The sequence below is a fragment of the Cebus imitator genome, unplaced genomic scaffold (genome assembly GCF_001604975.1).
Source record: "Cebus imitator isolate Cc_AM_T3 unplaced genomic scaffold, Cebus_imitator-1.0 Scaffold82, whole genome shotgun sequence".
In the NCBI taxonomy this organism is placed as follows: domain Eukaryota; kingdom Metazoa; phylum Chordata; class Mammalia; order Primates; family Cebidae; genus Cebus; species Cebus imitator.
Window position 1 is genome coordinate 10,090,511 of NW_016107397.1, and position 26,610 is coordinate 10,117,120.

At 54.1% G+C, this 26,610-nt stretch overlaps 1 protein-coding gene across 4 annotated transcripts in view; it reads right to left on the reverse strand.

The window, feature by feature from the left end:
* Nucleotides 1-9,598: 9,598 nt before the first annotated feature.
* Nucleotides 9,599-26,610, reverse strand: part of AMZ1 (archaelysin family metallopeptidase 1) — a 38,925-nt gene continuing 21,913 nt past the window's right edge. For 3 of the 4 annotated variants that reach the window (XM_037740383.1, XM_037740382.1, XM_017533787.2), the window contains 6 exons: nt 24,209-24,730; nt 22,174-22,341; nt 16,478-16,606; nt 15,997-16,166; nt 15,481-15,657; nt 12,032-12,750 (listed from right to left, as the gene is read on the reverse strand). In XM_037740383.1, the coding sequence (XP_037596311.1) occupies nt 12,196-12,750; nt 15,481-15,657; nt 15,997-16,166; nt 16,478-16,606; nt 22,174-22,341; nt 24,209-24,512 (1,503 nt within the window). In that variant the 5' untranslated portion in view covers nt 24,513-24,730 and the 3' untranslated portion in view covers nt 12,032-12,195. Of the gene's footprint in view, nt 12,751-15,480; nt 15,658-15,996; nt 16,167-16,477; nt 16,607-22,173; nt 22,342-24,208; nt 24,731-26,610 lie in introns of all 4 variants that reach the window. The other variant, XM_017533788.2, reaches the window with a different exon arrangement.

Genomic DNA, 26,610 nt, shown 5'->3' on the forward strand with positions numbered 1-26,610 from the left:
GCACCGCGCGCCCTGGAAGGGGATGGTTCACTGATGTCCACCTTTCAGTCTCATGCTCGTTTTGTGAGGCGTTGTTATTGGACCTGGAAAAGTGTTAGGTTTCCCAAGAAAGGAGCTGAAGCTTCCTTTTGACCAGGCCTCAACGGCAGGTGACAGGCTACCAGGGAGAGACAGAGTCTGCGGTTTGGGTGGTGACTGAGCTGGGACTGGAGCCCACGGGGTGGGGATGTGCTGCCCTTGCCTCCAGGTCTCACGTTCATGGCCTGTCTCACTCGTTCTGGAGGAAAGTCTTCAGATCACCAAGACCTCCCCTTGCGGCTCCTCCCTTACTTGCTGCTCTGTCTCTCCCTCCAGAACCCTGTGGAACTTGGAGGCGGGTTATTTTTGGTGTTCAGGGCAGCATTTTGAAATTGATGCATCGGATTTCTGGGCTGTAGTATTGCCATGTCCGGGTAGAAGCTGACTTTAGACCACAGACAGGTCACCACTCACTGGAAGCATCCTTCACCCCTCTCCTCACGTGGCTGTGTCTGTCTGGTGCTGTGGGCCCAGGGCAGCCCCTTCAAGGAGATGCTGGCATGGTGTGGTTCTGCTGACTGCAGGCCATGGCCATGGCTCCAGCCCATGAGCCTGGAGGACCTAAAGTCTCAGAACAGCCATGCTTGGCATGTGCTGGGCCTTGCCTAACCCACATCTCACTTAAGTAGTCCCTGGGAGATGAGCTTTTCTCAGTATTTGAATTTCCCATTCAAAGGGCGTACTTACAGAACCCAGCAGGAAGCAGGAGGTTCCTAGAAGGGAGTGAGTTCCCAGATACCTGGCATGGCGGACACTGCTAGAAGCCAGTGTCCATGTGTGGTGAGGGGTAGGAAGTGGATGGAACTCTGAAATAGACCATAGTGCTCCTGCCCAGAAAAGCACACCACCCACTGGGCACAGGCTTCTCTGTCCTGGCAGATCCGGGTGTGGAGGGGACAAGAATTTCTCCCACACTTAACCCTGACATTTGGAAATCCTTCCTGGAAGATGACACTCTCACGAGTCCAGCAGCCTCAGCACCTGGCTGACGGTTGTGCATTTGCTGGGAGTTGTGTTGAAAATCAGCTCTGTGGCTGACTTCCCAGTACAAGTAGAAATTTAGCTCCACCCAAAAATCAGGTGCTTTCTTTTGAGCAGGTTCCAGGCAGTCATTTTCTCCTGTTGGTTTCCTTTCGGATGTGTGTATAACATAAACCAAAGCAGGACACGGGTGCTGTTACCGGGGGCGGTGGGGGGGGGGGGGGCGTCAGCCTGAATTTCCTGCTGGGCCCACACAGCCTGGCCCTCAAGTGAGTGGGGTAGACAGGGTATGGAGAGGCACCAAGGGCCGTGACTGGTGGAAGGGCTTCCCTTCCCTCGCCTGGTCCTGTTGCTGAAAATGACGGGCTCTTGTTCCAGGCCTGTCACCTCAGCACCCTTTAATTAACAATGAATTCACTTCATTCTGTGATTTTTTTTTTTTTTTTTTTTTTTAAGGCAGAGTCTCGCTCTGTCGCCCAGGCTGGAATGCAGTGGCGCAATCTGAGCTCACTGCAACCTCTGCTTCACAGGTTCTAGTGATTCTCCTGCCTCAGCCTCCCAAGTAGCTGGGATTACAGTTGCATACCACCATGCCTGGCTAATTTTTTGTATTTTTAGTAGAGACAGGGTTTCACCATGTTAGCCAGAATGGTCTTGATCTCCCGACTTTGTGATCTACCTACCTCAGCCTCCCAAAGTGCTGGGATTATGGGCGTGAGCCACTGTACCCTGCCCATTCTGTGATTTTAAAAGCTGATATATTTTACCCAAATGAATGTAACCCCAGCAATTCGTCATCGAGGTAGAGCTTTCTTGGGGGACCACATCTTCTCAGCTTGCCCAGCAAATGTCTAAGCCCCAACTGGCTTGGTCTGGGCGGCTCACCTGTTAAAATCTGACTGGAAGTCCAGACAAGGGAAAGTTTATCTCCGCAGAGACAGATATAGGGGCGGTCAAGAGCCATGGCCCTCTGTGAGGAGGATATAAACATCCTCCACGCCCAGCTCCGGGGCCTTCTGGTACTAGCTCCATGGGCAGAGGGAGGCTCTGAGAACAGGGCTGCAGGAAGGGCTGAAGTGTCTGACCGGCAGGCCTAATTGTTGCTGTCTGCAACTTCAGCCTCTGCCCTGGAGCTGTGGTTAAAGCTGATCTGAATCATCCCTGACAGCTTGGGGAGCACCGAGGGGGGCATGCAGGGCTGTGGCCATCAGTGCCCCTAGCAGTGTGAACCCCTTGAGACTGTGGCACACACCCCTCCTCCATCCCACAGCTGGCTCCCGAGAGACCTCCCACAGATGCGGGAGGTCTTCGCCACCAATGTCTTTCCCCATCTGTCCTCCCCAAAAAAAGTGACTACAAACTAGGCCAAGGACGCTGGATCAGGTAGGAGACTTTGAAACTTGGGCATCGAGAACCAAACCAGACTTGTATCTGGAAATCACACAAATGAGGTGGGTTCTTTGTGGCTGTCCCACTCACCCAAGCTGTCAGGATGAACCCTGGTGCGTGTTTCTACATTCCCCTGCAAACAGGTGCCAGCAGCTCTTGTAATGTAGCTGTGGGTGACAGGTGCTGAACATGTGTCTGCATCAGAGCTCCCACGCAGCCCGCAGGCTCTGTGGGCTGTGTGCTCTGTGGTACTTTGCAGTTAGGAGTCAATGTGTTAGATTTTTTTTTTTTCCTCTTTTATAAAATGTAGTCAAGTCATGTATAATTTCCACACTACTCACTGGTATACAACTACCATGCAAATGCATTTCAAATTTACTTTTTTTTTTCTTTTTTACAGAGTGAACCTTCTTGATTTTTTGTTTTATTTTATTTTAAAATATAGGGTCTCAGCCAGACGCAGTGGCTCACACCTGTAATACCAGCACTTTGGGAGGCCGAGGTGGGCAGATCACAAGGTTAGGAGTTCAAGACCAGTCTGGCCAATATGATGAAACCCTGTCTCTACTAAAAATACAAAAATTACCTGGGTGTGGCGCACGCCTGTAATCCCAGCTAGTCAGGAGGCTGAGGCAGAAGAATCACTTGAACCTGGGAGGTGGAGGTTGCAGTGAGCTGAGCTCGCACCACTGCACTCTAGCCTAGGCGACAGAACGAGATTCTGTCTCAAAAACTAAACTAAAATAAAATATAGGGTCTCACTCTGTGGCCCAGGCTGGAGTTCAGCAGTATGATCAGCTCATTGCAGCCTCGAAAATCCTGGGCTCAAGCAATCCTCCCACCTCAGCCTCCCAAGTAGCTGAGACCACAGGCATGTGCCACCACCCACACCTGGCTAATTTTTACATTTTTTATAGAGCTGGAGTCTCACTGTGTTGCCCAGGCTGGTGTTGAACTCTTAGCCTCAAGTGGTCCTCCCGTCTCAGCTTCCCTGAAGTGCTAGGATTACAGGCATGAGCCACTGCACCCAGTCTGGATTCTTTAACAAGCATATTTATGCAAAATTTAAAATCTCTATTGTGTCTGTCAGTCTCTAGCATCTCCAAAAATTACCTTTTGACCTGTCAGGCAAATTGGTTTAAAACGTTCAAAAATGTACCCTTTCTTAACTCCGTTTGAACCAGCTCACATCGATGGGCACAGTATTGTGTGCTGACACAAGCATCACCAGGAAATTCTGTGGTCATAAGCTCAGGGCCTGTGCGTGGCCCCCGAAAATGGCTCGTGGCCACTTTCCTGTGCTCAGCTCCCAGCCCACGCAGCCGGAGGACACACTGCCGAAGGGACCAGTCAGGTGGCCTTCTAGCTATAGCACCTGAGCCCTTTGGGGCCTTAAATACAGAAAGGAACCGAGTGCTCTGCGCAGCCCCTCCCGACGGTCACTGCATGCCAGCACCACCTGTGCCGGGCCGTCCTGCTGTGACCAGACTCACTTTAGAAATACAGTGTGCTAGGTTAAGATATGATAAAGTGTAAAAATGTATAGCCACGGTGGTTTAACCTGTTTTGTATATATGATCTTTATAAATCTATTAAAATTTGCCTTAAATTACACCTGTCTTCCTGGCATGTTGTGTCCCTACCTCCCTCGCCACCTTTGAGAAACAGGGCCCCTGAGTGTGACGCCCACCCACTGCTTTCAAACAGAAGATTCTGCCGTGTGCATTGCATCCACAGGCTTCCAGGGTGCATTCCACCACAGGGCAGGCACCTTTCCGGAAGCAAAGGCCTCCTTGCATCTTCCACATGTCTGCAGTATGTGGCAGGAGAGGGAGGTAAGCACTCAGCACAGAGCCCAACTCAGGCCCTAGACCCTGTCCTTCCTCCCCTGAACTCCACCCTCCCCTGGCCTTGCCATTCCTGGGTTGTTCTTCCTCTCAGCATCGGCAGGAACCTCCCACACCACCCAGTGTTTCTTCAAGAGTCAGTCATTTTGCAACTGCTGGTCAGCACCACCAGACAGACCTGTGGGCACAGGGACGTGCACAGGCAGCCAGCGACGGTGGCCCACAGAGGCACATGAGAAACATACCGTAAGTGATGTTCATATAAACAGATATAACGGGCTGGGCATGGCGGCTCACACCTATAATCCCAGCACTTTGGGAGGCTGACGTGGGTGGGTCACTTGAGGTCAAGGAGTTCGGGACCAGTCTGACCAACATGGTGAAATCCCATCTCTACTAAAAATACAAAAATTACCTGGGCATGGTGGTGGGCATCTGTAATCCCAGCTACTCAGGAAGCTGAGGCAGGAGAATTGCTTGAACTCGGGAGGCAGAGGTTGTGGTGAGCCAAGATCATGCCACTGCACTCCAGCCTGGGTGATAGAGCAAGACTCTGTCTCAATAAAAATTTAACAAAAGAAATAATGATCCCCTCCTCCCCTATAAAGCACACACTAGCCTTTCCTTTTTGCCACAGCACATGAAAAATACCCACTCTGACGTGGGGAGACGTGAAGTGGGGAGTGAATGTTTATGAAGTGACTCTGTTTGACAGGTGTTTTAAAGGCCTCTCGCAGTGACTTTGTGGCTGGGCATCCACATGGGCAGATGAACCCGTCCACGTCAGCAGAGGAGCCAAGTCTCGGAGGGGAGCAGCGCCTTTCACAGAGAGCTCCCGCAGCAGTGAGTGGCAGTCCTGTAGTGAGGGTCCTGTGGGCTCCTTGCATTCTCAAATGGAAGGAATTGCTTATCAAACTCAGTCAACACATTCCCCTTTCCATTTAGACTTCCAGAATTTCATCCTCTTCCTTTAAGCCCTTTTTAAAATTTGGGGTTGATCACATTTGTTAATTTTGAGGATGAAAATGTAATATGTAAACATTATCGAAAAACTGAGTAACAGTTTATTTTGTACATTGGAGTCCATCAATCATTGCAGTACTAAGATGCCCCAGGTGTATTTCCACTTGGACTAGACTTTTTAACATAACCATCCCATATGATCAAGTGATGATTAAAGCTCATGTAACCAGGGCAAAGTCGTCCCCATCAGAGAGGCTACTGCAGGGCCATGGGATGTGTCGGGCCAAGGGGTGCTCTGGGCTCTGCTGTCGGGGCAGAGGAGGGAGATCTGCCAGGTGCACTCGCCTTTGCCTCCTTTAGGTATCACTCCTGCTCAAGGGTCCGTGACAGACATCAGGTCATGCCCAGTTGAAATAACTGCCTCCAAGTGCTCCAGGCAGGAGAGGCAGCTAGAGGAGGGCAGGAATGAAGAGGAGACACCCCCCCTTCTGACAGGCACTCCCTGCAAACCCCAGGAGGCCGTCATTCTGTCGAAGGAGTTGGGGTGGTAGCCCCCCGCCCTGCCCATCCAGAAAAGGCCTCCAGCCCTCACAAATGGGCGCCCAAGGGGATAGCCACCATCTACCCAGAGGGGTGCAGGAGGAATGTGGTGGAAGCTCGAGCTCTCTTCAAAGGAAAAAAAAAAAAAAAAACGGCCTGTCCCTGTGGCTTCCCTGCGTCTCTTTCCCTCCTGCTCATACGTTTGGAATAAGCGGCCAGAGCTCACCTCTTACCCCTGCCTGGGTTAAGCAACCCTGAGAAAACTGCGTTCTCTACTCTAGGGCTCTCTGCCTCTTCCACCAACCCACTCCACTGCCCATGGTTTCTGTGACTCCCTGTTCCCAGAGGCCTACCCCAGGTGAGCAGAGCACAGGGAGAGGAAGCCGTTGAGAGATGGATGCAGCTCAGCCCTGGTCTGCCCGCTGCTCCCTGACCACCAGACCAAGCCTGGCTACAGCGGTCCCTCAGGCTCCACAAGCCCCGTCCTGTTACAATGGCAGCAGCGCTGCAGTGGAAATGGAGCTCCTATGTGAGACAGCGTTGGAAGAAATGGTGAAAAGTCCACCACCTTCTGCTGCCAAAAGCCTAACCGCGGTAGGGCGTTGGCCTCAGACCGGATCCCACGCTGCCCCCAGGAGCTGTCAGCCGCGCTCATCACCTTTGTCCACATGCCAGGGGAGTGAGCACCTGCTGATGCCACCAGCATGCAAGAGTTAGGGCTGAACAATGCACGTCCCCGTTCATTCCTGCTGGTCACAGACCACCGAAGGAGGCCCATGAAGCAGACTCACAATGCATGGTGAGGGCCTTTGAACAGAAGATGGTCTTAGACTAGTAGGCAGACAAAGACATGTTGGTCTTTGCTGAGAAGTGACACTTCAGTCATGCTGTATCCAAAAAACCAGGCACACTGCGGAGGGCAGAGCACCCTGTCTGAGAGAGAAGATGACCACTGGACCCATAGCCAGGAGAGCCAGAGCTCTTGGCAGGGTGGAGCCACGTGACTTCCGACCTAGCTCAGTTTCCACACAACAGAATTGCGTTCATTAAAAACCCAGGGACAGCCGGGCACATGGCTCACATCTGTAATCCCAGCACTTTGGGAGGCTGAGGCAGGTAGGTCAGCAGAAGTCAGGAGTTCGAGACCAGCCTGACCAACATGGGGAAACTCCCATCTCTACTAAAAATACAAAAATTAGCTGGATGTGGTGGCACACACCTGTAATCCCAGCTACTTGGAAGGCTGAAGCAGGAAAATCACTTGAACCCAGGAGGTGGAGGTTGTAGTGAGCTCAGATCGGGCCACTGCACTCCACCATGGGTGACAGAGTGAGGCTCCGTCTCGAAAAGCCCAGGGAAGCCAGGCATGGTGGCCTGTAATCCCAGCACTTTGGGAGGCTGAGGCAGGTGGATCACAAGTTCAGGAGTTCAAGACCAGCCTGACCAATATGGTGGAAACTCTGTCTCTACTAAAAGTACAAAAATTAGCCAGGCGTGGTGGTGGGCGCTTGCAGTCCCAGCTACTTGGGAGGTGGAGGCAGAAGAATCACTTGAACCTGGAAGGTGGAGGTTTCAGTGAGCCAAGATTGCACCACTGCACTCCAGCCTGGGCAACAGAGAGAAACTCCATCTCAAAAAGGCCCAGGGAGCAGGCATTTAGGAAGGCCTCGGTGGTAGAATTTGGCAGATGTCGTCTTTGGCTAATCTTGCAAGAGCTCAGGTTCCTCTCAGAGACAGCAGGAGGTTGGACAGGCCTTGCTCCCTTGACCCTCTCTGAGGGCCGTTCCTGTGCAGCCGTGGGGGCAGGGGCCGCTACGTTCGTTTGACTCTGGTGAATATTTGGATTGCCTCAGATCATCAAGGGAACACTGCAGCGGGAAGAGTTGGACTGAATGCATTGTGACCCTAGGACGCTTCTTGGAAATTGCTTTTTAAAATAAACCCCTGCCATCAGCCTGTTTTCATTTGCCTCCCTACCCCAAGAAGCCGAGTTCAAACATAAACCTCCATTCTTCCGGGTTCTCACTCATCAGGTGCTGCTGTAAGATTTCAGGAAAGGGAAGGCTGGTCTGGCATCTCCACCCGCGATCTGCATGTTTTTAACGGCACTCAGGCCGAGACTCTTTACAGTCAGGCAGGAAGTGTTTCCTAGATTACTCTGCAGTGTTTATCTTTGACAGCCTGGCGTTCCAAGAGCCATAAATTTGCTGTTTCCTTGGGTTTTCTTGAAACTGGGCGCCTCTGTGTGCAGTTGCCCCCGCAGGGATCGAAGCTAGATTTTAGCTCTAGAGCAGTCTGCATGTGGGGTGAGCTTCTGAGACCCCTTGGGTGTGGGGCGAGCCTCTCCCAGGATGGCAGCCAGGCTCCCTCAAGTCTCTACCCTTGCAGGACCTGCAAACCTGGCCTAGAAGGTGGGCCGTTTGCTCCTAGCACGCACAGGCAGGCCCAGGTCAGATCTGTGAGCCCTGTCGCGAAGCCCTGATTCTCTCCGTCTTCAGGGGGATAAAAATATTGCTGTCCGGGACTCGCCCTCCTTCTATAAACAAATCAGTGAAGCCCCAGCAAACCGGGGTGTGTTGTCGTTGGCACCTTCATGTAAGAGTGCCAGCCACCCACCCAGGCTACTCCTCGGAGAAGGGGCTGTGGTGGCCAGAAAGCCTCCTGGTAATTGGAAACAAAGGGGTGTGGGGGCTGCTCAGGGATCGGGGTGCAGGCCTCCCAAGTCGGTGCACCCTTTTACTCTCTTCCTGCTCAGACCTCTCCAAGTTGCTTTCCCGAGAAACCTGCACAACAGCGGGACAACGCAGGGTTCAAACCAGAACAAACTGCGCCTCAACTTCAGCTCTGCCACTTCTGAGGCTCCCACCTTTCCCAGTCCCATCTCGGCAGCCACATCCATACAGTGGGGACGCAGGCATCTGCCTTGAGACAAAGATGACGATGTAAAAAATTCCGTTACTTAGGAGAGACCCCGTACGAGGTGGAGTTGACCGACGAGGGAAGATGTGCCTGTCCAAGTGGACCTGGGCAGGGCAGCGGGTCCCCCCCCACCCCGAGCCCTGGCTGCCCCTGCCCAATAGGTCTGCAGAGCAACTTCCTTGGCACCGTTCAGAGACCCTCTACATATGGGTGTCTCCCTGGAATGCTCTAGCATCCCCTTTGAACTTCGTTGGATCTAAATTTAGACTCCCAGCTTTATCACTCATGCTTGACTAAGTTATTTTTATTTTTTCAAGGCTTTTGGAGATTTCCTTCATCAGGAAAAGGTCGGAAGTAGATGTCCCACGGGATAGTATTAACAGGTCGGCACCCCTCCCTCCTTACCCATGCTCAGGAAGTGGGGATGGGGACAGCACTCAACTCACTTTCCTGTGCCCTCAGGGTTCACACCTTGGGCAGGAGTGGGGATGATTCTCCTCCCCTCCCACCCATCTGACAATGAGTTTGGGCTTTGGGGGGAGGAAGAAAGGGAAAAGAATGAGGTTTCGAGGACTGTGGGGTTGCCTGAAGAGAGATTTGCCTCTCGGGGGACACTGCTTCTCACCCCTTCATCAAAGTGTGGCAGTGACGTGGGAGTGTGTATTCTAGCTACTGCAGAAGGCACGTTAGCTTCCCCAGCCTCATTGCACACACAGCAATACAGATAATGTATGTCATGACTTGAAAATATTTTTAGCTCCATGAGGCCCTGCTAACCTGACCTACCCAGATAGGTGAGGCTCTCAGAAGTCATCGCCACACTAGAAGACCCATCCTTGTGAATTCAGGGGCTTCGGACAGATAAGGAGACAAGAAAGCAATCAGGTAGGCTTTGCACATTTTAAAAAATTGAAAGAACCATGGTCCTGTGTGTCTTGGAAATCATCATCTCTAAATTTCATCTCAGTTCAACTTTGGCAGTGCTTAAGGAGGTTAGAAAGACTCGTGCGCTGTGACTTTCCTCGGGAAGGCAGCACTCATTACCTCTCCTCTGCCTTAGCGTCTTCCTGGCAATGTCCCAAATTACTGTCCACTGAAGGCAACACAGACAAAACCTGGGGCTGACACTAGGAAGAGGAGGGAGACCTGATTTCTCTTCCTCAAAATTGCATTTCAAAACAGTCCTCCCAACAGCTGTCTTAAAAAATTTCACTCCCATCCGCAACTTGGTAAAGGCTGTGGATAAAAGGGTTTTTTTTTTTTTTAGCGGTTTGCTCCTTCCCACTTCAAAGCACTTTTTTGGGACATGCATCGCAGTTAAGGGTCAAAGGACTTGGGTACAGAGAGACAGCGCAGAGGCTTTGGTCATAACCCCGATGCGTTCCCACCCTCAGCCTGAGCCAGGCTGTTCTATCACCACTGTTTAATCTAACATCACTCCAGTGGTGAGCCTTTTGCAGAAGATGAAGGAAATCAGAAAACAGGTAAGGTCACCTAGCAGGTGCACCAGCCAAATCCCCACAGTGAACGCCGAGTGGGGCTGTTCATGAATGGTCACAGCAATATTCTGCTGTCTCACGTCTCTGCCACATCCCCTCCCCATGAACCCAGGGTGGGGTCCTTGTCACTGCCTCAGTAGAGTACAGGAAAGGTGACATTCTGTGACGTGAGGCCAAGTTATGAAAGCCCACAGAGCTTCCATCTGACCCTCAGAATGTCCACCTTAGGAAGGCAGCCACCATATTGTGAGGAAGCCCAGGTCACTTTCTGAAAGGCCTGGCTCTTCCTCTCCCCGCTTCATTCTATCACAGTTACCTCCCAGGTCACTGTCGTGCCTCTTAGAAGCTACGCAAAAGACAACGGGATGGAGGAAGGTCCTAGTGCTACTTTTGAGCTGCATCTTTGCTTCTCTGACATCCACACATACTTGTCCTTTTGCATTTTCTGGGACCAGGACCAGGAGCCTGTAGTCAGTCTCCACCAATGTCAGATTCACAGGGAAGCCTCCACCCTCCTCACCTGCATAGCCCTTCTACCTTTCGTGTTGTGTTTTGGATTTTCTTAGAAGTCCTCCAAAACCCTATGAGCCACCCACCCACAAAATGTCCAAGCTGCCCTGTTCTTGCCTCTTTCCAGAGGAGAGAGAGCATGCTGTGACCCCGCCCTCATCACTCCGCAGGGATTCTACTCTCAGAACAGGAAGTGTCTCTCCCTGGGACTCTGCACTGCAGGCTGAGCGGGAATGTTTGACGATGATGAAAGGGTCAGTTCATCATGAAGACACAACAGTCAAATGTGCATGGACATAAAAGCTTCAAAATGCAGGAACCAAAATTCAGCAAAATTAAAAGGAGACAGATAAAATGCTCAGCCCTGGCCATGGAAAAAACACCCCTCTCTCAGCAATGGAAAGAACTAGACCAAAAGAAAAAAGGAAGGAGACCATCTGATCACCACCTCCACCTGCTCGGCACTGACAGTGCAGACACCTTTGCCAAGAAACTTCCCCAAAACATCACCACAGTCTGCTTTCCCCACGGTGAGTGGCAGCCGCCTCAGGAATGAGGGGGCCCCTGCCCTCAGTGCAAATCAGCTCCTACAGTGTTGGTCAGAAGAGATGCCAAACCCCATAACTTCCACGGACAGCCCATGTGAAGTCCGTAAGGGTCAGATGCCATTAGCGCCACAGAAAGTGACCCTTCCTGTGTGCGGGTGGTTGACACTTGAGACAGAAACAAATCCCCGTCACTCCCCCTTTAGCAGTGAGACCTAGCCTTGGAAGCTGGGTTGCAGCGTGGAGCCTGTCTGCCCCCAGGGTCACTCCTCATCAGAGCTGGCCTCTCCAGCTTCCGGCTATAAATAACTGAGGGGCAGGCCCGAAGCCTGGAAGGAGACAGGACACATGCTGCTTCCTTCTGCCTCTGTGGGCAAGGGGGCTCTGCCCCACCCCCAACACAGTCCACCTTGTGCTCCACGAGAAGTGCCCAGAGTGGGGAGGCCTCTCCGTGTGTGCAGGCCCCTGAGGGCCGCTGGCTGGGACACAAGAGTTGAAGGAGCTGCCTGATGACGGGTGTTCTGTGGCTTTTCCAAATAACCTTTCCTTTTTTTTCTTGAAACAGTCTTGCTCTGTCGCCCAGGCTGGAGTACAGTAGCGTGATTACAGCTCACTGCAGCCTCGACCTCCTAGGCTCAAGCTATCCTCCCACCTCAGCCTCCTCCGTAGCTGGGACCACAGGCAGGAACCACTGCATCCAGGTCATTTTAAAATTTTTCTTTTGTAGTGGCAGAATCTCACTGTGTTGCCCAGGCTGGTCTCAAAGTCCTGGCCTCAAGCACTCCCCCTGCCTTGGCCTCCCACAGTGCTGGGATGACAGGCCTGAGCCACTACCCAGCTAGACCCTTCCTCTGAATCCCTGGCAGCTACTGGACAGTGCTGGCCAGCATCCTAGGGAAGGAGAGGCAGGGCGGCCCTCCGGTGTTAATTCTCTTCACTGTCCCAGGAACAGGGGGCCGACTCTGCTCTGGAGAGTTTTCGGGCACTCAGCTTCCTCCTCAGAGAGGAGAACTTGTCCCCTAGGACCTTACGCAGCCCCGCACTGTCCCTGCCACAGGGAAGTTCCTGCCTGGTGGCTGGGAGCTGGCCAGTGAACATCTCCCAGCGGTCTAGGGCATCCACGGCTCTGTCCACCTGCGCCAGCTCCTCCTCTGCCCCTTCCCGCTGCAGGGCCTGGATGCACTTGGCCAGCCACCGTTCGTGCTTCTTGATGGCCTCCACCGGGCCCCCAAGTGAAGGTGGAGCCTCGGAGGCCTCCAGGGAGCTCAACCCATCCTCTGGCTCCAGCCCTGAGGAGAAGGCATGACTCCAGGCGTCAGGGGTGAGGGGCTCCGACATGCTGGTGCCGGGCTCTGAGTCACTCTCGCAGCACATGCCTGAGTCGGTGCTGACGGGCGGGGTGTCCTCCCACACCGATGGCTCCCCTGCGTCCTGGCTGGGCCACGTCCCTGCCACTGCCTGAGTCCAGGTGTAGAGTCTCTAAGAGGGAGAAACACAGGCTAAGTTTACTCCAGGCCAGCCCTTCTCTAGACAGGAAACTGCCCAGAGACCCAGCTCCTTACCTAAGGGGACCCCAGTGTCCTCAGTTACGCAGGAGTCAGACTGGTTACATGAGGGCTCTTCTGACCAGCGGCCTTTTGAGGACTCATGTCCAGGCTTTGCTGGAGTCGGAGGTGCCCACCCCCAAGAGCCCATCATTCACCATTCAGGAACTTCATCAGGTACTTGTCCAAAGTTAAAGAATAGAAAGCTTGGGTGCAGTGGTTCACATCTGTAATCCCAGCACTTTTGGAGGCCAAGGTGGGCAGATCACAAGATCAAGAGTTTGAGATCCACCTGGCCAATAGTGAAAACCCGCATCTACTAAAAATACAAAAATTAGCTGGACATGGTGGTTGGTGCCTGTAATCCCAGCTACTTAGGAGGCTGAGGCAGGAGAATCGCTTGAACCTGGGAGGCGGAGGTTGCAGTGAGCTGAGATTGTGCCATTGCACTCCAGCCTGGGTGACAGAGTGAGACTCTGTCTAAAAAAAAAAAAAAAAAAAAAAATTTGCTTTCTATATCCTTTTTTCTCAGCTCACTGCAACCTTCGCCTTCCGAGTTCAAGCAGTTCTTCTGCCTCAGCCTACCAAGTAGCTGGGATTACATGTGCCTGCCACCACACCCAGCTAATTTCTATATTTTTATTAGAAATGGGGTTTCACCATATCGGCCAGGCTGGTCTCCAACTCCTGATCTCAGGTGATCCACCTGCCTCGGCCTCCCAAATTGCTGGGATTACAGGTGTGAGCCACTGTGTCCAGCCAGAAAGCTTATAATGCATTAAATAAAATTTTAAATTTTAAAACAAAGGTCTGGGCACAGTGGCTCACGCCTGTAATCCCACCACAGGAAGGCAGAGGCAGGAGGATCACTTGAACCCAGGAATTCGAGACCAGCCTGGGCAACATAGTGAGATCACAAGGGAAAAAGAAAATGTAAAGCAAAGGGAATACTTGAAACTCACTTCCTAAATATTTTCTACATTTCACTCTTAACTGCCTCTGTCCAGGGGACATGAAGTTTAACACAGTCCCACCGCGTGCCTCCTGACTCAGTGCTGACATTGTGTTGGAAGCTCCTGTCAGCCATGGTGAGACTTTACACCACAGCAAGTGGCAGAGACCACAGGTTGGGCTCTTTCTTCTAGAGGCATTCTTTCTTCTAGAGGCATTCTTTCTTCTAGAGGCATTTCACCCATTGCTCTCGATGGACAGCAGTGACCTTTTCTGGCCAGGCCTTTGGTAAGCTCTCCAGCACCTGCCAGAGTCCTCAGGAGCTAGCCCAGTGACCAGGGACAGCAGGTGACCTCACATCTGCACCACCACCCTCCCTACCACAGCCAGGAGGGCCAGGCCACTCTGGAGTGCCTTCACCCTGGCCCTCTTCCCTCCACAGCCATGGGAGATGGTGCTTGTGGAAGGGAGAGCTCTGGGCAGGAGGAGCTGTGCCCACCAGCTCAGATTCCAGGCAGATCCAGGCTATGCCATGTCAGATGGTTACACAAGACCCCAAGTAAAGGCATCAAGTGAGAGCTCATAACCGTTTCTGCAGCCCAAGCTGCCCCTCACTGCCTGTACAAGGGTACTAATACCTGCCCCTTGACAGGGCACAGCTGGCAGCAGCAACCTTTGCAAGGCGTCACCAGATGCCGATCAACCATCACGCTGCCTGCACCCTCAAGAGACCCTCCTATCCTCAGCCACGGCTGCACCTGGGCTCCGCCCTAAGTCACAGGCTCCCAGAAGCTGTGGCCTTTGTGCCCGCTTCGCCTTCCCTTTACTGCCCGAGTCCCTGCAGTGAGGTGGCGCTGTGATCTGTAAGTACCCCGGGCTCTAGGTGAGCAGCATCACCTGAGAGCCCTGCAAGATGTAGCTCCTCGCTCTGCCCTAGAGGGAAGGAGGGCCCAGCCCTGCCCTGCAGGGAATTCTGACAGGCTCAGTCTGGAAACCATACACCCCCCTGCCACCAGCTCCTGGGCCCAAGACTAGGAGGAAGACGCAGGGGTTCCTAGCACCATTTCATTCACAGCTCTTGTGCTTTTGTGCAGTGACACCTTAGAAGTTGTTTTCACCCAAAAGTGGGTTTAAAGAAAAATTTCCACCATTTGCCTTTGCACTCTGAACTCAGAGTAAAGCTTCTGAGTTTGCAAACACAACTTCCCCTATGAAGACGGACAAGCCCTCTGCTCCACAGCCACGGCAGAGGGGGTTGGGAACAGAGGCCGCCTCCAACACAGCCTTGTCCTGGCAGCTCCCGCCACTTCCCAGGGGGCCTGGGCCGCCTCGAGCGGCAGTGACCCAAGTGTTGGTGATGAGAAAGTCCCTCTGGGAAGAAGACCCGGCCACCACCCCTCCCCCACCACGAAGGCCCCTCCCGGCTGGGGCTCCCATCCCAGCTCTTCCTGAGGAAAAGCTCTTTGCCCCCCCTCTTCCCCACCCAACCCCCCCTGCATCCTCCCAGGTACTCGCCACACGCAGGCACCGGCAGGACTCGCCCTGCCGCCGGTGAGACCGGGCGGAACTGGACCCCAGTGCGGGTCCCGGGCTCTGCTGGGCTGGAACTTGGCAGTTGACAAAGCGTGTGCGCGGTCCCTGTGCCCCGAACGGTCTCCAGGTGGCGCTCGCGGGCCTCCGGAGTGCAGGTCCCAGAACGGGCTGCGCGACTCACCTGGTACCTCTCGATGAGCCTGAAGCCCAGGACGTGCTGCAGCTTCCGCAGGCAGATGGGACAGAGGTCCAGGGGCCGCCGCAGGGCCTCGTCCAGGCTGAGTGCACCCTGCATGAGGCAGCGGAGCCAGCGGCAGTTCCCCAGGCCCAGGAGGTGGCAGAGCTCGTGGCACGTGACCTGGGGGAAAGGCCACCAACCACCTTAACTCACTGCCTTGTCCCTGCATTGGGCAGATTCCCAGGCAGCCCAGGATGGCCACATTCAGGGCCCCAGGGGAAAGGTGAGTCAGGGTAGGTGGCCCTGGGGAAGCCGCACAGGACTGGGGCTTGGGAGCCAGACAGACTCAGGCTCTAATATCTACCCTGCTTCTTCATAGCTCTGTGGCCTTGGTTTCCTCATTCTGTAAAGTTAGGGGTTGGTCCTCTTCATGGTGAGGATGGGGCAGTGTGACAGAGCGACACAGCACAGGCTCAGCCAGCACCCTCCCGTCCCCTCTTCCCAGGCCCCTCCACCCACCTTGCAGCACTGAACCATCCCCAGGGCGCTGAAGCACATGGCCCAGCCTCTGTCCTGCAGGGGGGCCTCCGGGCTGTCTGTCACCACCTCTCCCAGGGCCAGATCAGGGGCACTGGGCCCCGACTTTGGGAATTCCCCCGAGAACCGGGCGAAGCTGCAGACGCCCACTTCTGGAGAGAGATGGAGAGAAGGGCACTCTAAGGGGTCAGCCTTGGTTCCAGGGGGCCCACGATCAAACCCACCTTATGCTCTCGTGCAACCCGGCCATGGCCCGAGGACACACTGGTCCTGGACGGCCCTGTCCTGCCCACACGTCCATGTGAAGATGGGCCCTGGGGCAGAGGAACAGCTCCTATGTCATTCCTCCAGACCTGGAAGGTGGCATCTGTTCCCATGCATGGGTGTTCACTTCCACCAGCAGGGTCCTTGAGGCAAGAGCAGAGAGGGTGCTCCCCCCCAGGCAGAGGGGGCCCTGGCTCACCGTGCCCTGGAAGGAACTTGCTGAAGGTGAAGCTCCAGGCCTCATGCGGGTACAGGTCAGACAGTGTGAGGCCCAGCACGCACAGCGCGTCTCCGGGCTTGTTGTTCTTCAGGAAGGACAGGATGCCGTCTGTGGGGAGAGGGCCAGGAGGCAGCTGGAGCTGCCCATCTTCCAGGTTCAGGCCAGCAAACCTTGTCATTCTCTTCTTCTCCCTGGAACCCGTCCCCTCCCAAGTCAGGCATGGGCCAGCAGCCTCTGGTCTGACCTGAGGGCGCACAGTGCTCAGAGCTGCATGATGTGAAGTGAGGGCTGGGGCCATTTGGAGATCAGGACATAAGTCTGAGAGGCCATCGACAGCCCAGTGAGGATGCTGGAGAGGCAGCCAGGCCAATAAGACTCACGCTTGTAGCCCCAGGAAGGATAAGCCACCACGCCGCGGCAGCTGAGTGACAGCCCCAGCAATGTCCACGTCCCAGCCCAGGGACCTATGAGTCCCCACAGCAAAAGGAACTGCAGATGATTAAAGATCTTGGGATGGCAGGTTATTCTGCATCAGCCAGGTAAGCCTGAGGCCGTGCATGGTGGCTCACGCCTGTAATCCCTGCACTTTGGGAGGCCGAGGTGGGCGGATTACCTGAGGTCAGGAGCTCAAGACTAGCCTGGCCGACATGGCAAAACCCCATCTCTACCAAAAATACAAAATGAGCTGGGCATGGTGGTGCATGCCTGTTGTCTCAGCTACTCAGGAGGCTGAGGTAGGAGAATTGCTTGAACCCGGGAGGTGGAGGTTGCAATGAGCCAAGATTGCACCACTACATTCCAGCCTGGGCAAAAAGAGCAAAACTTCATCTCAAATAAAAACTCCTGATTAGAGGCAGCAGAGGGTCGGGGTGAGTGCAGGAGGCCTGAGGGCACTGCAGGGCTGGCTCTGAGGAAGGGGAAAGGCCGTGAGCCAAGGACACGGGTGTCTCTAGAAGCTGGAAAGGGCGAGAAATGGATTCTCCCTGAAGCCTCCACAAGAAACCAGCTCTGCTGACCCTTAACTTTAGCCCGGGGCACTCCTGACCCACAGAGCTATAAGACCACAGTGGGTTTTCCCAGCCAGCAAGTTGTGTAACTTTTTAGCATGGCTCCCAGGAGCGTGAGTGTGGGCAGATACAGGAGAGGCCCAGGGGCTAAGCCTGGACACGATGACGTCAAAGCCAGGAAACTAGGGAGGGAAGGAGGCAGAGCAGCCGCCACAGTCCCAGGAACACCAGAGAGGGTCTCAAGCTGACGGCAGCGAAGAGGGTTCAGGGCACAGAGACATGCAGAGGAGAAAAGTGTTTTCCAAGGAGTTCCGCCATTAAAAGGAACAGGTAGGCAAGGAGGTTTTTCTGTGTTTTTGAGATAACATCTCACTCTGTCACCCAGGCCAGAGTGCAGTGGCGCAGTCATAGCTCACTGCAGTCTCGGCCTCCTGAGCTCAGGTGATCCTCCCACCTGAGCCTCCCGAGCAGCTGGGACTACAGGCATGAGCCACCACAGAGAGCTAATTTTTTAAGTGTTTTATAGAGACAAGATCTCACTATGTTGGCCAAGCTGGTCTCAAACAATCCTCCCGCCTCCACCTACCAAAGTGCTGGGATTACAGGTATGAGCCACTGTGTCCCACCTAAAAATGTTTAAATTAGGAGTTTTTTGCATGGCCTTTCATATTAACTCTTCAGTTCCAGCATGCATTTTACATTCACTGCACATCTTATTTGAGACCAGCTACCTCTGTTGCGTTCAGAGCCACATGGGGCCAGTGGCTTCTGTCTTGGACAGTGCATGTCGAGGGCATGACCTTGGAAAATGCATGATGGCTCTTGGAGGAGAGGCCAAGGAATTTTTGCCAACAAGGTGATGATGATGATTGTTGTGGATCAAGTTATGTCCCCCAAAAACATAGATGGAAGGCCTCACCCTGGGACCTGTCATTTGACCCTATTTGGAAATAGATTCTATGCAGAAGTAACCCAGTGAAGATGAGGTCATTAAGGTGAGCCCAGGCTGGGTGCGGTGGCTCAAACCTGTAATCCCAGCACTTTGGGAGGCCGACGTGGGTGGATCACTTGAGGTCAGGAGTTCCAGACCAGCCTGGCCAACATGGTGAAACCCCATCTCTACTAAAAACACAAAAATTAGCCAGGCATGGTGGCACGCACCTGTAATCCCACTACTCAGGAGGCTGAGACAGGAGAATTGCTTGAACCCAGGAGGCAGAGGTTGCAGTGAGCCAAGATGTGCTCACTGTGCTCCAGCCTGGGCAATGGAGCAAGACTTCATCTCAAAAAAAAAAACAAAGGTGAGCCCAGTGACTGGCTGGCGTCTTAGAAGAGAGGCGGAGGCACACGGGGTAAAGCCCACATGAAGTCAAAGGCAGAGGTTAGAGTTATGTAGCTGCAGGCCACAGAGAGCCAGCCAGTGCCAGTGCCCACCAGAAGCTGGAGGCAGCAAGGGAGGACCCTCCATGGAGTCTTCAGAGGCCACGTGACTCTGCCAAAACCTTGGTTTCAGCACTGCGGGCTCCAGAAATATGAGACAGGAAAGGTCCCTAAGCCACCCAGTTTGTGGTACTTTGTCACGGCAGGCCCAGGAAACCAATACAGTGATCCAAACCACGCTGCTCTCGGGGGAAGATGGCAGGACCCCATCTCTACAAAACTAAAAATAATTTAGTCACGAGTGGTGGCACGTGCCTGTGGTCCCAGTTACTTGGGAGGCTGAGGTGGGAGGATCGCTTGAGCCCAGGAGTGCAAGGCTGCAGGGAGCTGTGATTGTGCCACTGCGCTCGAGCCTGGGTGCCAAAGCAGGACCCCATATCTAAAAAACAATCTAAAACCATGCTGACCTGACCACATAAATGCAGCCCAGCATGCCCTTTGGGTTCCACCTGCTTTTGAACCTTCCCGCATACACATCCTTCCCCCGCAGTCATTTTTCCGAGGGCTCCACCATGCACCTTCTGAAGTGAGGCTGGGGGAAACAGCAGTTCATTCACTAAGCAGAGGGGGTAAAAAGTGCTGGAGTGACCCTTTTGGACTCTGCTGGGCTGTCTTTGAGCTACCATAGTCCTGGCATAGACAGGATGGAGCCATGATGGAAGCCATAACAGGTGAGATACACTGAGTACAGCCTGGGGGAGCTGAGCTGAGGCTACAGAGGCAGAGCCTGAGAGGCATGGGGTTCCTGGCTCTATTTCAGGGCCAGGGCCAAGACCGACCAGACAGTCCACAGACCCTACTTCAGGACCTCAGGGTCCGGGGAAGCCTGTGGAGTATAGGCTGTGACACAGAAAAGAAATGTGCCACCCAGGGGGTCCCTGTCAACCCCAAAATCTCAGCAGTGGCTGCTCCCTATAACAGTCCAACCATCCTGCCAAAAGATGGCCAGACAGGCAGAATGAATGACAAAGAACAGCTGCTTCAAGCACCCAAGATGGGAAGGAGCAGATTACAGAGGGTTACAGAGGAATAACTATGTAGGGGTGGAGAGCCACCCTATATATGATTATGGTGTTGGCTACATGATGTATGCATTTGCCAAGACTCTACACTGAAAAGGAAGAATTTTACTATCTAAATTATAACTCAATCAACAAGGCAGAGACCTAATGAGAAAACAAAAACAGGGAGGATTCGAGCTCAGACAGATGAAGCTGGGCTGTTTGGATGACCCTAATGACATGCCTCCTACCCTGGGAGAGATGCTGAGCCCTGGGGACCATCAGAACTACCCAGAAATCTTCACGTCTTTGTCCCACAATCAGCCCTTATGTGTCTGGCAGAAAGAAAAGAAAATCCCCTGTGGGGATTTTTTGACCCAGGCCAATAATTCTTCTCAAAGTTAAACTAACTTTTCCAGTAAGATGCCTAGCAATCAAAAATAACAAGGCACTATAACTGAGACAAAATTAGCAGAAGTAACAAATACAGGCACATGGGCACTCCAGATAGCAGAATCATCAGACAGACTAAGCAACTATGTTCATGGACATCAATGCTGAACTTAAATATCACAGGCAACCGAGACCTATAAAAATTGACACTGCTAATTTGAAAAAGAACTAGAAACTATAGAACTCAAAAATGTGGCAAATGAAATTAGGTACACAATATATGGGTGGTTTTTGTCGATTTTTTAATGATGGGGTCTTGCTCTGCCACCCAGGATGGAGTACAGTATTGTGGCACAATCACATCTCACTGCACTTTCAAACTCTGAGTCTCAAGTGATCCTCCAACCTCAGCCTCCCAAGTAGTTGGGACTATAGGTGTGTGCCACCGCTGTTGGCTGTTTTTATATTTGTTGCACAGACAGGGTCTGGCTTAATTGCCCAGGCTGGTCTTGAACACCTGGCATCAGGCAGTCCTCCCACCTCAGCCTCCCAAAGTACTGTGATTACAGGTGTGAGCCACCATGTCCAGCCTCCAATATATGGGTTTAAGAGTCCCTTAGATGTGACTCCAGAGAGAGTAAGCTGAAGGATGAGAATAAATTCAGACTAAAGCATGAATAATCAAAAAAGATATAGAGAAGAGAGAAAGATGGATTAATATACATTCAGTTGGAGTCCCAGGAGAGAAGAGAATGGGGCAGAGGTGATATTTGACAAAAGAAGCACTTGCTGAGAATATCCCAGAACTGATGAAAGCTGACCATCTAGTCATTCAAGCCCTGGCTCCTTCCTGAGGACCTCCCTAAACTTGAGCCAATGTCTCCTATCCACCTAAGGGCCCTCACTTCATTTCCGCCTCTCAACCCGGCCTAACACTCTCCAGCTGCCAGTGACCCACAGGGAAGGGGCAAGGGCTTGAGGGTTTGGGGTCTTCTAGACACATGGAAAGTACTTTGCAAAGACGGAAGGTTGGTGTGATGCTGAGTGAACTGAGAAGGATTCACTTCAAGACAGCTGAAGACTAGCCTGGCCAACATGGTGAGACCCCCATCTCTACTAAAAATACAAACATCGGCCAGGTGTGGTGGCTCACACCTGTTATCCCAGCACTTTGGGAGGCCCAACACGGGCAGATTACCTGAAGTTGGGAGTTCGAGACAAGCCTGACCTGAGAAACCCCATCTCTACTAAAAATACAAAATTAGCTGGGTGTGGCGGCGCATGCCTGTAATCCCAGCTACGTGGGAGGCTGAACTTGAAGGAGAATTGCTTGAACCCAGGAGGCAGTGGTTGTGGCAAGCCAAGATCACACCACTGCACTCCAGCCTAGGCAACAAGAGTGAAACTCAGTCTCGGAAAAAAAAAATTAGCCAGGTATGGTGGTTCACACCTGCAGCCCCAGCTACTCAGAAGGCTAAGGCAGGAGAATCCCTTGAACCTGGGATATTGCAGTGAGCCAAGATTGTGCCACTGCACTCCAGCCTGGGCGACAGAATGAGACTCCATCTCAAAAAAATAAGAAGGGCTCGCTTTTCCTGCTCTGTATGCTCTGGCATTTTCCTGCGGACACTGGCTGTATATGGTTACGTCCCCAGACACTCCTGGTGGGAAAAAGGAACCCCCTGTTTCAGTCTTGCTTCCCAAACACCTGGGAAATGGACATTTCCCACCTACAAAGGAGAAGTTTCCTTTCCTCTCCTGGGCACCTTCCTCCCACCTCTTCCTTCCGGAGAGGCCTGGCTTGGCCTGAGCCACGGCTGCCATCTTCACTCACCTGTGTGGAGCTGGAGTCTGTCAGAGTCCCGGCTGGGGCGCGAGGAGCAGCGGATGGACGTGGCTGCCACTGAGGGCAGGCACTTGACGTGCAGGCCCAGGAAGAAGGCCTCCGTGCAGCTGCGCAGCTGGTGCAGCAGGGAGCTTCCCACCGGCTCCTCACTCAGGTCTGGTGGCAGAGCATTGCTGTGAGCCCCGTGGTGCCCCTGCCCACCTGGGACCCCCTCACCTGGGAGTGCCCACAGGCACCTGCCTGTTGGGTGAATGAGGCCCCTGTGGACCTACCCTGACAGCAAGCAGAGCATAAGGCTTGTAACAGAGATGGAAAGCATGAATTTTTCAAAAGGGCAAACACCAAGGAACGTAGAAGAAAGCTTCATGCTCAGATGAAAGGACAGCAGTGACGATCCTGTGTGACGTCAGGGAAGGGGTGGGCAGGGTCTCACCTGGGGACAGGGACTTCTAGGGTTAGTGCCAGGCACTGTGGCTGAGCAGGTGGCACATGGAGCCGGGCTGCCTGGGGCAAAGAGCAGGACATAGAGGGGGTGCAGTTCAAGGCTGGAGAGGCAGCGGGGGCCTCCCAGGGGATACACATGCCAGATCACACATCAGGAGGACAGATGGACAGGACCAAGGGTAGAAGCCAGGAGACCAGTGAGAAAGTGGCTGCAGGGACCCCAGCCCAACCCAGGCCTCCTGACCCAGCCCCTACATCTCAAAAACATGCCCAAGTATCTGCACATCAGAGCATGAGACACGAGGCTCTGCGCCCTTAGCAGGGAGGTGGGGGAAGCGGGTGGCTCCCAAGCTGCTGGACTGGCTGCTGTGGGGTGGTGGATGCTGAGACCAACAGACACCACAGGGTTTGGGTCCTGAGGATCAGGAAAGGGGCTGCATGGACCACCAGGGCTGGCGACAAGCCTGCGTGGGGCGAGGCCAGCTGAGGTCCGTCCCTGCTCTGGCTTGCCGTTAAGACGCTGAAAGGCATGGTGCACTGCCGTCAGAGGTGGACACCAGCCCTTTTCTCCTCTCCAAGCCCAAGAGCCCCCATCCTGTGTGCTGTCTCTGCCAGGCTGCCCTTGGCATGTAAGAGGCAAAGAGGCAAAGAGCCCCTCAAGCTCCCCACACCTGCCTGTGCCGTTCCCTTCTGAGCACGGATGCCTGTTGTCTCTGCCCCCAGTTTACGCTGGGTCCCCCAAACTCTGTCAGACACAGACTCTGAGGAGAGTGATCACTCTGGGCCACCCTGCTTAGCCCAGCCGCTCCCAGCACAGCATCAGGATGAGCGGCCCAGCCCCAGGGTCAAATAGGCCTGCGTTCCAGTCCCTACCAGTGACCAGCTCTGCAACTCAGGCAGGTCAAGGGACCACTCCCAGCCTCAGTTTCCCCACCTGTGAAATAGGCTAATCCTAATTTTGGCACACCCAATGAGGAAGTGACTTTTTTTGTTTGTTTTTGAGACTTGCTCTGTCACCCAGGCTGGAGTGCAGTGGCATAATCTCAGCTCACTGCAACCTCTGCCTCAGCCTGCCGAGTAGCTGGGATTATAGGCACATGCCACCACACCCAGCTAATTTTTGTATTTTTAGTAGAGATGCAGTCTCACCATGTAGGCCAGACTGGTCTCAAACTCCTGACCTCAGGTGATCTGCCTGCCTCAGCCTCCCAAAGTGCTGGGATTACAGGTGTGAGCCACCGTGCCCAGCCTGGAAGTGATCTTTATACAGCACGTGGCATAGTGACTGGGATGGCTCTAGAGGCCTAGCCAGGACCATGCACATCTGGATGAGGCCACACCTGCATGCGGACTGGTCCCAGAGCCTGGGCTGTCTGAGCACAGTGTCACAATGGGAGTGGGGAGGAAAGAAGCCTGGGCCCAGCCAGGACCTCCCTGCCTCCACTCTGGCCTCCCAACCACCTAGGGCCCTCTTCCCTCGTTTCTGTCCTGCCAGGGGGCCATGCACAGACGCCCCCACCTTGTGCTCTACCCAGGCTGGTCCCCCGGGAGCGCGCTGATGGCTGCAGGTGCCCCGTACCTATTGGCTGTAGGTAGATGTGCTTCCGAGCCAGGCTGGGCCTCCGGTGCTGCAGGGAGGCGTGGAAGGTCTGGAAGTCCTCGGGGGGCTCAGGGCGGCTCAGGAGCCAGTCGAAGGCTGTGCGGATAAGCAGGGTGCAGAAGAGTGTCCTCTGCGGGTTATAGGCCTCGGCCAGGAAGAGCCGCTCAACAGGGGAGAAGGCGGAGGCGTACAGCTGCTGCAGGGCAGCGTCGGTGGAGACCAGGGCATCCTTCAGGGCCCGGGGCCCGAAGCTGAACTCCTGTGCCTGTCTGCACTGCAGCATGGTGGGTGGGCGGGGCCTGGCCACTCCTGGGAGCTCCTGCTGCTGCCCATGGGCCACCCCGGGGACGGCCACGATCTCCTCCAGAATCTTCCCTGGGGCTGATCACAGCGGCTACCAGGGCCTCCCTGCAGACGAACGCTGGTCCGAGGGCCCACAAGGCCCAGCTCTGCCTGGTCCTGGATGTCCTCAGGCATGGGTACTTCTGGGTCCTCGGCACCCTGTGGGCGACATGAACAGGTGTCCCCTCACTTCTGGGCATACATGGCCCCCTGTCCCAGGCAGGGGATGGGGCTGCTCCCTCCAAGGCCTCATGCAGCCGTCTCTGCCCAGGCCTGGGGAGAAGCTCCATAGAGAACGAGGGCATTGGAGAGAGTCCCGGCCCTCCAGGACACAGCACTGCCACCCAGCCAGCTTGGAAGGACTCTGCCAATCACTTCCTCTTCTCTAGCAGATTGGGTTCCATGGACCACCCAGGGGACGGCCACAGTCTCTTCCAGAAGCTTCCCTTATCCAGAACTGGGTATGGGGAAGTACTTTGCACTTGGAGGGGCCCCCAAGCCCATTTTCCATTCCCTCAGCAGCCAACTCTGTCAGCAGCAGCCCTTAGAAGGAGAACTCCCCGACTCTGTGTGGAGCCCCTGCAGAGCTAGAAGGGCCCCCCATCACCTGGGGTTCCTCCTCACCCAGGGGCCCCACCATCTGGGGCCCCCATCACCTAGGGCCCCCCAAACACCTAGAAACCCTCATCATGGCAGCTCTTATCCCAATTACAAGCTTTCCTGACAGGTCCCTGTGCACCCAGAAGCATATGTTGGGGGGTCCAGGCACCCCCAACAGCACCCAGACGTCCCCAGGACACACGTGAGGGCCCTGAGAACCAGAAGAAGCAGTAAGAGCAGGTGTTCATGCCAAACCCCACTAGCTAGAAGCAGGGAGACGTGGAGAGGCAACAGCAGATTTTAATGCCCAGGACAGACCAGGTGGGGAGGAGACAACAGGCAGCAGGGGGGTGGGGCTGGCAGAACCACAACAAAGTCACCCTGCAAACCAAAGGCTCCGACCCAGAGCAGCAGCTGCGCATCCCCATCCTCATCAGGAACACGCCTGGGAGCCGCCACTGCATGCTTGGCTCTGGGCAACGCTTATGTCTCAGTCCCGAGCCTGAGAAACCTGCAAGGGCAGGTGGGGAGCGGGCCTGGTAGGGGAAGCCTCACAGAACCGATAAAAGCAAAGGGGCAGTTGTGGGGGGAGGCTAGAAATGAACCAGAAACCAGAGAAGTGAGACGCATAAATAATGCAGCAAGGCAGCCACAGCTAAAGACATACGAATATACGCTTATGAATCAGCAGCTCTCAGACCAGGCTTCCTCTAGAGAGCTGAGCTAGACACGCAAAACCCACTTCTCTGCAGACCATCAAGTTGCAAGACCTGCTGGCCCTAGCCAGGAAACCAGCCCTTTTTTTTTTTTTAAGATGAAGTCTTGCTGTGTCGCCCAGGCTGGAGTGCAGGGGTGAGATCTTGGCTCACTGCAACGTCCACCTCCCGGGTTCAAGCAATTCTCCTGCCTCAGCTTCCCAAGAAACTTGGATTACAGGCACCCACCACCACACCCAGCTAATTTTTGTACTTTTAGTAGAGACAGGTTTTGCCATGCTGGCCAGACTGGTTTTCTTGAACTCCCGGCCTCAGGTGATCCACCCACCTCAGCCTCCCAAAATGCTGGGATTACAGTTGTGAGCCACCACGCCCAGCCTAACAGCCTTGCTTTTTGCAGGGAGAATGAACAGCCCCATACTCTCTTTAACCCCAATTTCTTTTTTACAGATGGGTCTCGCTGTGTCATCCAGGCTGGAGTGCAGTGGCACAGTCGTAGCTCACTGCAGCCTCCAATTCCTGAGCTCAAGCAATCCTCCTCCTTCAGCCTCCCAGGTAGTTGAGACTACAGGTGTGTGCCACCATGCCCAGCTTATTTTTTATTTTTTGTAGAGATGGGGTCTCACTATGTTGCCCAGGCTGGTCTCAAACACCTGAGCTCAAGCGATCCTCTCTCCTCAACCTCCTGAAGTGCTGGGATTACAGGCATCAGCCACTGCACAC